The sequence below is a fragment of the Rhinolophus ferrumequinum genome, chromosome X, assembly GCF_004115265.2.
Source record: "Rhinolophus ferrumequinum isolate MPI-CBG mRhiFer1 chromosome X, mRhiFer1_v1.p, whole genome shotgun sequence".
In the NCBI taxonomy this organism is placed as follows: domain Eukaryota; kingdom Metazoa; phylum Chordata; class Mammalia; order Chiroptera; family Rhinolophidae; genus Rhinolophus; species Rhinolophus ferrumequinum.
The window spans coordinates 58,154,709-58,167,431 of NC_046284.1; the positions used below are offsets into that span (position 1 = coordinate 58,154,709).

Genomic DNA, 12,723 nt, shown 5'->3' on the forward strand with positions numbered 1-12,723 from the left:
GTGCAAATCTGGGCCAGGTCCAATCATTAGGATTTCAGGGTGGGTATTCCCGCCCATTCTCAAGAAGTTTTTTTTGCTTTCCCTTTCCCAAATCCCAAGAAGAGTTGGTCAGGAAATCAGGAAAATCGGCTCCTTGAACCCAGGTGGTTGGCAGTATCAGCTGTCACTTTGTGGAAACGATTCATCATGGAGAACAGAAAACAGTTTGTATCTCGGGGCTCGGGAAGGAGAAAGTGAAAAAAGTTCCTGAGAACAGGCGGGAATTCCCCTCCCAGAAACCCTACCAACCATCACCAATCTAGAGAACAGCTAGGTCTTTCGTTCACTTCAGAGCTACTCTGAAGCTTAGGGTCTTAAGCACTATAGAAAATCATGGTTAAAAACATGGGATTTTATAGTTACAGTGGTCTTGAATTCCAAATTCACCACTGTATATCCTCAGGCAAATTGAGCTTCTCTCCTCGCCTATAAAATAACCGTGGTGAGGATCAAACGAGTTACTATGGATGGCGGACAATATCCACCATCGATCCCCGAGTTTCCCTGCACATTCTTGCTGGGGATGCCAAGACTGACAGGCCCTGAGAGCACTTTCCCCAGGCCATTTCCCAGGGCTGTGTTTGTAGCAAGCAACACTAACGATGAATAATTCTCCCCTCCGCAGACGTAGAGCAGGCTGGCTTCTGCTTACTATAAAAGTGGTAAATTCCCTAAGCTCAGTCTTCCTCTCCTGTAATGCAACTCACTACCTGTGTAGTCATCCGTCCAGGTCTACCCCATGGGACTTAAGACCACAGCGAACCAGCGCGTCATGCTGACATTCTGCTTTTGCAACGAATTAATAAACTGTTTTGTCTGTGACCCAGGAGTCTTGTGTCTTCTGCAATCATCCATGAAACAGCAACAGGTGGGTAAGCAGGATTACACTCCAGATCTTGCACAGTTCTCGACCAATACATGAAGGACACTTAGAATAGCAACTGGCACATATTAGATTGTTCGTTATCGAGAATCACCTCTGGGCAAGCTGGAGTGCTGGACTTGGTCAGTGAACCAAGAAACCATGCAAGGATTAGATCACTTAGGGCAGAGCCACCATTCTCTGGGGCTCTGCATACAGTACATGGTTAAAACAATGTTGATGTGACCTTCACTGAACTAGGCTAACTCAGATTCCAGAAACAGAACAGTAAACTGGGATGTTCACCCATTAGCATTCAGCATGAAAGAGTTATCTTTCATGATTGTCAATTTTTTGTCTATATAGAACCCAGATGTCATGTATTTATGTTAGGCCAGATTCACGACGGTTCTCAATAAACCTTTGATTCCCAGTATATCAGAGCTGAATGGAACCTTGAAGATTGTTTATGTCCACTCCCTTATGTTACAAAATAAACTGAAGAGAGATAAGTGACTTATCCAGAGTTACATTTTAAAAAGTAGTCAGCTTGCCCTGTATATAACCTCTGTAAATTGCCGGAACCTAACTCTTCAAAAAAAAAAAGACTTAATAGGATCAGTTAGAGATCCTATTTAGCCTATTTCAACTCTGTATAGCATAGGAAATACTCAGATGCTATGAAATAAAATGTGGGGTCTTGAAAACGTGAAGTCGTGGTACTAAGATCAAAATGCAGTTTCCACTATTTTATGACAACTATTTGGTGATGGGTACGTATGGGAAATGCTTTTGCATAAATCTGTCACATTCCGTAATTGATTTCACATCCAATGACCATCCCTCTGCATGTTATTTCCGTGGCCAGCAATATGATGCACGATTAATATTCACAGAAACCAGTAAAAACGACACGGAATAAGATGATCTTCAGGGTTAGAAACATGCAAGTGATAACAGATTATTTAAAGGGAGGGAGTCAAAAGCAGGGATTTCTAACATAACATATCTTGATCCACAATTAGCTACAACAGAGCTGGTAGGAAGGGCGTGGAAAATTGGGCCCTGAGACCCCAACATTTCTACTTTAAAGTATAACTAATGCCTCAGTTCCATTTTATACAGAGACATGGCCACGTAAAATTTAGTATTTGGTCTCAGACCTACTTAGCTGATATATAAACGGAGGATTTGGATCTCACAGAAATTCACAAGACCATCTGAAAACGGTTTGATGAAGCAAGTATATGGGCTATACTCAGGAAGCCTACGAGTTTAGAGATTAGAGTACATGGGTTCGCCCTGCTTTGGTAAAACAAATACACAAAAAGCCAAACCACCAGCATGGAAAAAATCCAGGCCACTTTTATTTTTTTTTGCATTGTAAAATTATCCTTCCCTTTAATAGCTTGTTTAAAGACCATTAGCTACTCAACCAAAGGGGAGGAAAAATGTAAGCTAATGCACTGCCAATGAAAAACAAGCTGTGAGGTCAGCCTAAGAAAAGATTGTTTCTACTCACAAATGTTTTATGTACTCACTGACTTTTCTGGAAAACATTGATTTTTGTAATGTGAGGTACTCGGCTTCAGAGCATATTATTAGAGGAAATGCTTCTGCCGAATTTATTTTAACTCATCTTAACCTGCTATTGGTTCTTGTCTTATATCATGGGCAATGTAAATGAAAGTACATTGAAGTTATGACACTAACTTCCCAAAAATACAAACTTAGGCGTCACAATCTGTAACCACGTGAAACCCTGGAGAACAATAATGTCAAGAACATTACTGGAAAAAGTGCAGGAAGGGAGGAGCCTTAAATAAGAGAAAGCAATGAACACGTTGAACCTGTAGCCTAGGTCCTCAAGAACACAGCCCTCTACATTTAAAGACTGCAATAATTTAAAAGCAAATACTGCCAGGTTTAGGACAAGATAGTATATAGATATGCACCTTATTTTTTTTTTTTCAGAATCAATGACAAATGGAAAATACCTATTCTAAATAAGACACGTAAACTATGTCCCGTGCCTTGCTAAATTTCCTGTCAGGTTTGAGAATAAAATCCATCTGGTTTAAAGTGCAGTAGTTAGCCCAGATGGCACCTTGGTGTGACTTAGGAAAAGGCAGCGCCCTGAAGACACACACAGTCTTGTGATGAGGCACATGATTTGGTAAGTGATGTGACCCTCTGAGGTCTCTCACCTTTGGCCCCACCATACACAGTGGCCCTGGTCTCTATTACACACATATTTTATTGAAGTTCAAAATGTGAGTGTACAGTCTACACAAGGTCTTGCTTTCTACATATACCGTGTTTCCCCGAAAATAAGAGACCTAGCTGGACCATCAGCTCTAAAGCGTCTTTTGGAGCAAAAGTTAATATAAGACCTGGTATTATATTATGTTATATTATATTATATTATATTATATTATATTACATTACATTATACTGGCCTTATATTATAGTAAAATAAGACCGGGTCTTATATAATAATATAATATAATACCAGGTCTTACATTAACTTTTGCTCCAAAAGACGCTTTAGAGCTGATTTTCTGGCTAGGTCATATTTTCAGAGAAACACGGTAGAATCTTCTGAAAGCAGCTTCAGCCAGCATAATACGCTATTAAGCCATTTCAGATTCTATCAGTGATTGATTTCAAAGCACAGAAAACAACACCTCTATAGCTATCTCTCCCCTGTGCAAAACAAAAGAAGGAAATGCCACATGTCCAACCCCAACAATTACAATTATCACTCATCTCCTGTTCGGAGGAAAATGACCCACCGATTGGGTCAGTAAGTGGGCAGCCTAGAAGTTGCAGAGTGGAGATGGATTACCAGTCTAAATCTACTTAAATCCACAAAATTCAAGAAATTATATGCCTATCACCTCCCAGCACAATAGCAGCACTAAATTGCTGTCTAGAAAGCAGTGGTTACACAATTTCTTTAGGAAATCTGTGTGGAGTCCAGGGCATTTGCCACCCATCGCCAGCTGTATCACCTCATTTGTGTAGCCTGGTTTTCAATTTTAACCCCACAAATGTCTAAATAAGGAAACTTAACAGTTCAGAGTTCTTTGTAAAGGTTTGCTCACCAATTATCCAGATTCAGCAACCTAGAGTGCATTAAAGTGGCTAAAAAACAGACACCTCAAGTACCAAAATGGCATCTGTATTAAAATAAAAGCTAGAGCTAGTAACATTAAGCTTAGTTGTGTGTCTATAAAGCAAAGATTTATAGGAACCCCTAATAGAAAGTTACACGAATCTTTTATCTAGAGAGCTCAAGAACCCATTTCCTTTGCCCAACTAGCTACATTTCCCCAGGAGGAAAATTCTTACACATAAAACCCACCCCACTTCACAAATTGCAAAATGAAGAATGAGTGATTACCCAACCAGCAAATAGAGCCAAAAGTCTTCATTTGGTCTATTTTCTATGGCACATAGTAGCTGTTCTAAAGAGTCTCTCCACACTTGTATAGTCAACCTTTCCAGATACTTCTACAGAATTCAAAACCGAAGTGAACTTAATTGGAAGTGATACTTTATTATAGCACTTTCTGTGGAATAACTTTGAATGAGATTTTACAATTAATTTAAAACTATTTGTTTAAGAAGCTCAGTGACATGTACATTCATTAGGCACACATTAGATTAAAACCTAATTATTTTTGAGGCTATTGAGGATATTTGATTATAAATTGAGTGTTGGATGATACCAAGGAATATCTTAATTTTTAAAGATGTGACAGTGGCATGCATAGTGGTTACATTTTGTAAAAGTCAGTAATTTTTAGAGATGCACATTGAAGTACGTAGGAGTAAAATGACATGGTATCTGGGATTTGCACTAAAAGACTTTAGCAAGGGAAAAATAAAGGCTGGATAGAGCAAATGCTGAAAATTGAGATAAATACTGAATGTGGGTAATATGGTGGTTCATTATACTATCCTCCCAACTTTTCCGTATGCTTGAAATTTTCATACGTTTTATTAGTCTTATTTAATTAGCCCATATTGCGAATAAAGTGAAAACTTTCTCTCTTTTACTTGTAGCTGGGTGAGAGACCAACAAATCAAGAGCAGATAAAAACTCCTCATAATTTTGAGCAGACATTATTAACCAAAGCATGTGGATATCTATGACAGAACAACAACTTTTTTCTAAAGGAGTGTGCCTGATGTCTTTTCGCCCTTGGGTGAGCAGCACAAATGCCAGGTGATTGACTCCATAGCCTTTGGGGAACAAGTCATTCCTAATGAAGTCTTGGATCCCTACCTCAGGCCTGCCTAACTAGCCACCTAGAAGCTCCCAACTTGAAGTGGGCAACACTACTGTTAGAGCTCTCACAGAAGAGACTGGCGGCCAATTTGCTGGTCTGCATTTGGTAGCAATGTAGCTTACTAGCCCTAAAGCAATACAGAAAAACCTTCATTGAACCAAAGCCTGTGTAAATGGTGATTAAAAGAATTTTGTTTTCTACATTCTTTCATGAGAAAGGCACCAATACTCTTTTCCCCAGGTCACCTCACAAATAGCTAGCAAGTATCAGGATTCAGTGGAATAAAGCCTGATAGCCAGAGTAAATCATTTAGACTGAAACAGATGCAGCCTCCTCAGGTAAATAAGTTTTAAATTAGTATGAGGTGGTTTCTTTCTATTACTTACATTCATAATAAATAGCTACGTGAAAATATATCTCAACCTTCCCTTCCATGCGCTATCTTTGAGCTGTCTTCCACGTGGGTGTCTTATATAAGATGCCCACTGGGATATCAAGTATATAGCTATATTTAAGTCACCAGCCATCATCTTAGTTTCTTCAGACTTGAGACAAAATAAAGTACCAAACAGCCAAAATTGGGCAGAAGGAACTGATCTCTTCTGCATGGCAGACTGAATATAGGAATAGGAGAAAGTTGGGTCTTCAAGAACAATTCCTAAGGTGCTAGTGAGAAGCACTTGTATTTAGCCAAATGTGTCGATTCGTGTAAATTAGCATATATCATGTACTATTTTCAGAGCATCCTGTTATTTACAGTGTTCTCTGAGACCGGGTTGGAAAAGAATATGATTTTACTTCAGTGACATGCTGCTACTGCCAGAGTTCTTGGTCCTTGGAGTGAAATCTAGGTGGATTACAATTATAATTGTTCCAAAAAGGAACAAAAAAAATTGAATAATTTTTCATTTTCAGAGTCCCTGAAGCATAATGACTCAGTGTTATAGCTAACTTTGACAATACAAGTGACGGCTTTTAAACTTATCTCTAGATCAGAGCCCTTAACACATCAGTGACTCAGTTTCCTTATTTGTACAACAGCAGTAAACTGTCTGACAAGACAGAATGTCATAAATATCTAGTGTTTTTAGCAAAAATTTTAAATGCTTCAAAGTGAAAGAAATGGGCAACCTGATTCTTTAAAAAATATATATTACAGTGAAAAAAATTAAACTCACATCTTATATTCATTCAACGGAATTATTAGTAAAAGGCCAGAATGTATCATCTTCCAAACGGACAAATGGAATTGGGGAGACAAGGAATCGGTCAACAGACACCAATATGATGGAACTTCATGCAATAATAAAGTTAGAGCTATCAAACTGGAAGAAAGCTATTAAACCATTAAACCACAATACATTTGATTCAGGTAATATGAGGTAACGAGGATGCTCATATTTGCATAGCAATGCAGACTTTCCTAAATGCTTCCTCATTCATCACCATGTTTTATCTCAACCACCTTGTGAAGCAAATCAGGCAGACATTATCTCTGACTGGCAAATGTTAATCAAAGGGCTCAAATTTCTGGTGTGAAATGGCTCATCAGAATAACAAGCAAACAGAAGTACCACTGGAGCCCATGTCCCGCGTGCCTCCATTCAGTATTCTTTTGCTAATAACATGAAGTCTCCTAATAACATAAAATTACTGGGGTCACCATCAGTTTTGATACTGTCTCTCCCAAGGAAGTTCAGGTTCTGATATCACAAAAGTCTCAATAAACAAGGAGGCAGGGGAGTTCTCCCAGCCAAGAAGTTTCCTGAATTTCAAACTTAGGGAAAGGACAGAGAATGTACAGATAGTACATATATATGCTCCATCAAATGAACCTAAGGAAAAAAACGGCACAAAAGAGCAAACATTTATTTTACAAAAAGCCTCTTCTCAACAATTTACACTTTCAAAATGTCTGACCTCCAGGGAACAATTATTGTAGCAAACAATAATTTACTGAGTAGTTTTGCACCCAAGCACTGGTCTGTAAAGTTTTCAACAATAGGCATACACCCTTGCCCAGAAGCACTTTAAAATCTTTGTAGGTGCAACATCAGCTATAACATTCAGACTCAAGACAGGAGCTCAAATAAGGAAGAAACTTTAGTAAGCTGAAGTAATCAGTGAAGGTTTAAAGCAGGGGTGTCCAAACTGCGGCCCATTGGGCCAACTGCGGCCCGCAATCCATTGTTAATTGGCCCGCAGCAAATTCCAAAAATATATTTAGTTTACTTAAATAAACCAGGTGAGGCAATACGTACTTCACCTCGAGTGAGTGGCCCGGCTGTTTGTGTATTTTACCGCATATGGCCCTTGGTGAAAAACGTTGAAAAAAGTTTGGACACCCCTGGTTTAAAGGAAGAATGAGAGAATTTTGAGGCACGAGCTGGGCTGTGAAAGGCAGGTGAGATAGTAAATGAGCAACAGCGTGGATATTTCAGATTTGGTGATGATGTTCAAGGTGGGTGGCAGAAAGGAGAGGCAATGAAGTGGCAGGAGGAAACTGAGATGCAGAGAAATGAGCCTAGTAAATGAACGCGTGGATGAGATGCAATTGGAATCCCGGTCTCTAAACATCAAACGCTTGTATGTTACTCTGCTCCTACTAACTAGTCTTCTGGCCTCCATTCCCGCACCCCTCTCCAAGAAATTTTCCAGTGCATTCAGTTTCTTTCTGAAACACAATCTAATTGCGTCAGTCTCCTGTTTAAATACCTTCAATGGCTTATTGCAGCTTTCAGAAAGAAGGTGAACCTTTAACATGGCCTACAAATTACCCATCATGATCTGGACTCTCCTTTCTAGTGGGTCCACTACCTGTATCCTTTGTTTCAGCCATTAACGTCTACCCACACAGTTCCTTTATTGTGCATATTACCATTTCTCTCTACCTTTGCATATGTTGTTCTTTCAACCTAAAATGCCTTACCTTTCCCTTCTTCAATTAATGGCTTATTCTTCAAGCCTTGGTGCAAATGTCATACTATATAAGCCTTTCCTTATCACACTCAAGCATCCAATTAGACTCAGATGCCTCTCCATGATGTTTTTCCATCACCCTCCTATGCATATTCCAATCATTCCTTATCCAATCGCTCTTTAATCACTAATTAATTTCCCTGTCTCCCTCACTCCCTCTCCTTATATCACCAACCCTCAGAATAATGCCTAACACGGAAGAGGTGCTCAGTAAATGTTAAATAAATGAAAGCACAAAGCTCAGACTTTATCAATTAAAATCAAAACATGATCTACCCAATTAAAACAAGTAACCAAATACTCAGGAAGTTATATAATAACCAGAAAATTAACTTCTGTTACTTCAAGTTACTAGTTTCCCAAAGGCTTCAGGAATTGTACAGAAACACAAAGTCAAAAGAGAAAAACACCCAAGAATATTAAGCCGGTCTACGTGTGTGTGTTTAGTTCTACCGTAACCCTAGCCTCTCTTAATGGTTATGTCTCTGCCTTGAACATGTGGGATTCAATCATAAAGCTTCTAGAGCTCTACTAGTCTGACAAAATACATTCCATGGTTGACATCAAATTACTCATTAATCTAAAATTCATGCTGTTTGATGAGATGCTACAATCTGGGCCTAACCAGATAGTTAGATAAAATACAAAACTCTACTACTAATGCATTATTCAAAATGTGATGAATCCAAAACAAGGTCGCCTTCATTAAAAAGAGTCAAAATAAAAGGGTCATTATGAGAGCACATAGATGAAGACAATGGAAGCAAATTGTTAAATTTTTATTTAATTAATCTTAAGCAGAAGTCGTTGAAGTCCTGAAATGTATCTCTGAAAAAATTCTCACAAAAAGCTATCAAAAGCTCAGGATATAAATGAAAGTATAGTTCCTCTTTATAGAAAACGTGCCTTCCTTCTCCAGTTTTCCAGAACAATGAGGAATTAAATGAAAACTGAATCAATGCCTTATACTTTATCAATCCTCTGTACCATAGCTATTGAGTTAATTGAGCTAATACTATACTGACATTATGTAATTAACTTTTAACCCCCAGGTGTATTATCTTTAATATCAATCATTCGTGTGGTCAGTGCTATTTCCCTTCTCCCTTCATCACTGACCTCCCTCTCTCCAGCAACTTCCAGGGGAATCAACTGGGATTTCCTTTACACTCTCTCTCTCTCTCTCTCTCTCTCTCTCTCTGGTAACCCAATAGTTCTTATGCTTCTATAGGTGACAGAGCCTTTGAAAACACTGACGAAAGCTATGGGATCCAGAAAAATGCACATACCTATATACACTCAATTTTTTTCATACAATTTCAGGAGTTTAAGAACCCCTATGCCCCACAATCACCTGTTACACAAATAATTTCTATTACCGTATGGCTCTTTTATAAACCCACACGTGTGCACGTGCACACAATTAATGACTATTATACTGATCAATAACATAATACTCAAAATAATAAAATTTAATCTAGGTAAAGCTTTATCTTACTAGCAATATTTTAAGTTACGAATCCCAGATGAAGTCTTCTCTAAAAGACCTTAGAAGAAAATGCTGAGTTTTTCAATAAGACAAGTCAAAATAGGGAGTAAGGCATTTATTAAAAAAAAAGAAAGTTTACTAGGTCTGGTTGTTTGGTCAACATGCTTGCCTTAAAAAGTGCTGAAATGTCTAAAGAGTGCTGAACCGTCTTCCTAAATCTGCTTTTATTAACTCTGACACTTCTGCTCATAAAATCCCGTAAGGCTCAAAAGTTGTATTTGAGCAAACAAAGAATTCCCCACTGATAGTAACAAACTCTTGAATCCAAATACTCGTTCTACTATATCATGCTATGTTCAACACCAAACACAAGTTAGCTAGGAACCGAAACTGATACCAGCTCATAACTATCTAGTTACCTTGTCAAAGCAAGTAAAACATAAAAGACGAAACAGGACAAATGACCAAAGGAAAGGGAAGATTATAATCAAGGTCTTATTTACTAACAGACAGAGATAAGTGCTTTCTCTTGAGAACACACTTCCTAAGTGAAAGGTTCTTGCTGGATGTACCAAACTATTGGTGGAAACTACCAGTTCACTATTATTTTTGCTTAAACTTTTAATCACGGTTTAAACCACAGTTTTGTGCTGGGTCAAAAAAAAAAGGAAAGGAAATATGATCAATCGTTTAACACAAACTGATAAATTTTAAAATCACAACATCAGAATTTTTAAATAAACTTTGATGATACACTCACAAAACTTTTCTGTTTCATGATGGTGGAGGGCACCCATTAAACCCAGCATAGACAATTCACAAAGACCTTGTGACTCAGTTTCTTCACTTGTAAATACTGCCGTAGTAGGACACATCAAGTAAGTATATCCAAAATTTGCTTCTAGTTAGGGTGGAACTGATAAGACTTTAAACTTGTCATTTTATTATACCCAACCAGGTCCCTTCCCACATAATGGAAGGCTGCATATTTCCTTAAACGAGATATAATGCTTTGACCACTTTTTTCGAATATGGACGGTCCATAATTTAAAGGCAAATAGGAGGCAAGAGCGGGAAGTATAACAGGTACACGCCAAATGGACAGATGCCGTAAGAAACGGCTTGAGTTAAAAACCACCGTCTCCTTCCTAATTATAATCAAGTCGCTGGTTAAAACTGAAAACTAGATGAGCAACATGTGGCTTGTGCTTCAGAGCTAGACCAAGAACGTTCAGAGTCAAATATCTGCTGAATTTGTACATGAAAACCGTTTCCCCTCATGCCACCCGATTTAGAAGGTTTTTACCAAAAAAAGAGGAACCCTTTTAACTGATGAGTTTAGGAAACTCCAGTATTTCCCAATCCAATAGCGGGCCCCATAGATTTCATTCCTCAGAACATTAAGTCAGTGGCAGGAAATAGACTGCTATTACCCGTTCACACTCTCAGGACGGTGAGACTTGTAGTCAGCCGATTGCTTCTGAGCACTCTTAATCAACTAAGTGCAAGTACTGAACGCCTCTGCCTATTACCCGACAGTTGGTGGTACCTCACCCAGCCTCCAACTCCCACGCTCCCCCCACTCTTCCAAAGAAATGTTTCTTGCGAGAGCACATGGAGAAGCGAGGAGGGGAAAGAAAAAAAAAAAAACCGCACGTAGGCGCCTCTCCCTTAGATTTCTGTTAAAGTAGAAAGACTGGGGGCCTACATTGTGTGTCTTTTTGTTTTATAGGATTTTTTTTTTCCCCGTCTGTGGGTAGGGTCCCAAGTACTTGGGCTGCAAAGAAGAGAGGTTTCCCTGTCCGGACCCTAAGCGCTCAAGACGCAAAACCCAGCAACTGACAGGGGTGGGAGGGGAATGGAATCGCGGAAAGAAGGCTGGTGCCCACAAGTTAGGCAAACAAGACCCCATCCAGTTCTCCGGGTCTCCCCAAGTTGGGGTGGGGCCTTTCTCCACCCCGCACTGCCTCCCGGGCTGACAAGAGTAAGAACCCGGTTAGGTAGAGAAGCGGGTGCTCTTCCGCCCCCACGCCGTCTCCGCGCCTCGGCGTGGCCGCTCCTTCAGCGGCTCCCCGAGTTGCACAACGAGGTCGCGGTGACCCTTGGGAGGGGGCCCCGGGTCCCCCCGTGTTCAACGACAGGAGGATCCCGGGGCTCTCGTTGTCCCCAAGGCCGGCGGGGGCTGCGGGAGCACTCACCAATTTGGGCTTGTTTTTCGTTTCCTCTTCGGTGGCGGCCCGGTTCGCCGCGCTCCGCTTGTTGCTCCGGCCCCCACCGGGTTCCTCGCTGCCGCCTCCCGCTCCCGACGCCGCCGCCCCGGGCTGCTCCATCTTTCTCCGGCCCTGTCACCTGTGCCCTGTAACCCCACCTCTCCTCCACTGAGGAAGCCCCTCGGGGCGGTCCCGCTGCCCCGCGCTGATTCGGCAGCACCTCTTCCTGAGGGGGAGTGTCTGTCTAGGGAGCTGCCGATTTCAGGCCCCCGGGAGTCCGGGCTCCCCGGCACCCCAGACGCCACACGCCGTTGCCTCTACTCGGCGCTGGGACAAGCCTTGCCCCTGAGAGCAGCTGCAATTATCACGACCGCCGCCGCCGCCCTCAGGGCGGTGTTTAGGGTGGAGAAAGTTGGTGCCTATCTCTTTAAGAGGGCCTCAACACCCGTGATTCATCAAAGTGCCCGCAGTCAGCCGCCTGGGCGCACAGAGCTGCTTCCTACTCCCCAGGCCAAGTCGGCCCCAGCTACTGAGCATGCCCGGCGCAGGACCCGAAGCCCAACGAGAGGACTTTAAGCTGCGGTTAAGCACTGATTTCACTTCCTAGGGGCCTAGCGTGAAATGGCAGGGAACTCGTCCAGAGAGAGGGGGTGTAGCCCATTTTAGAGGTGGCGAAACTGAGGCCCGGGAGGATTCACGTGTGCGTTTCAGGGGCCGGTGTACCTGAGTCTCAGCCTCCACTAGCATAGGCCAGAGCACCTTCCCTGGCAGAGGCCATGCTGGGGGTGTGGCCCTGCTGCGCTCTGTGGGTGGGGTTGATTGGCAAGGCAACTGGCATCCCATAGG

The 12,723-nt window shown here is 41.2% G+C and overlaps 1 protein-coding gene across 3 annotated transcripts in view; it reads right to left on the reverse strand.

The window, feature by feature from the left end:
* The window catches only part of DIAPH2 (diaphanous related formin 2), an 843,900-nt gene extending 831,550 nt beyond the window's left edge, over window positions 1-12,350 (reverse strand). For all 3 annotated transcript variants that reach the window (XM_033107889.1, XM_033107880.1, XM_033107870.1), the window contains exon 1: window positions 11,866-12,350. In XM_033107889.1, the coding sequence (XP_032963780.1) occupies window positions 11,866-11,997 (132 nt within the window). In that variant the 5' untranslated portion in view covers window positions 11,998-12,350. The remainder of the gene's footprint in view (window positions 1-11,865) is intronic.
* Window positions 12,351-12,723: the final 373 nt, after the last annotated feature.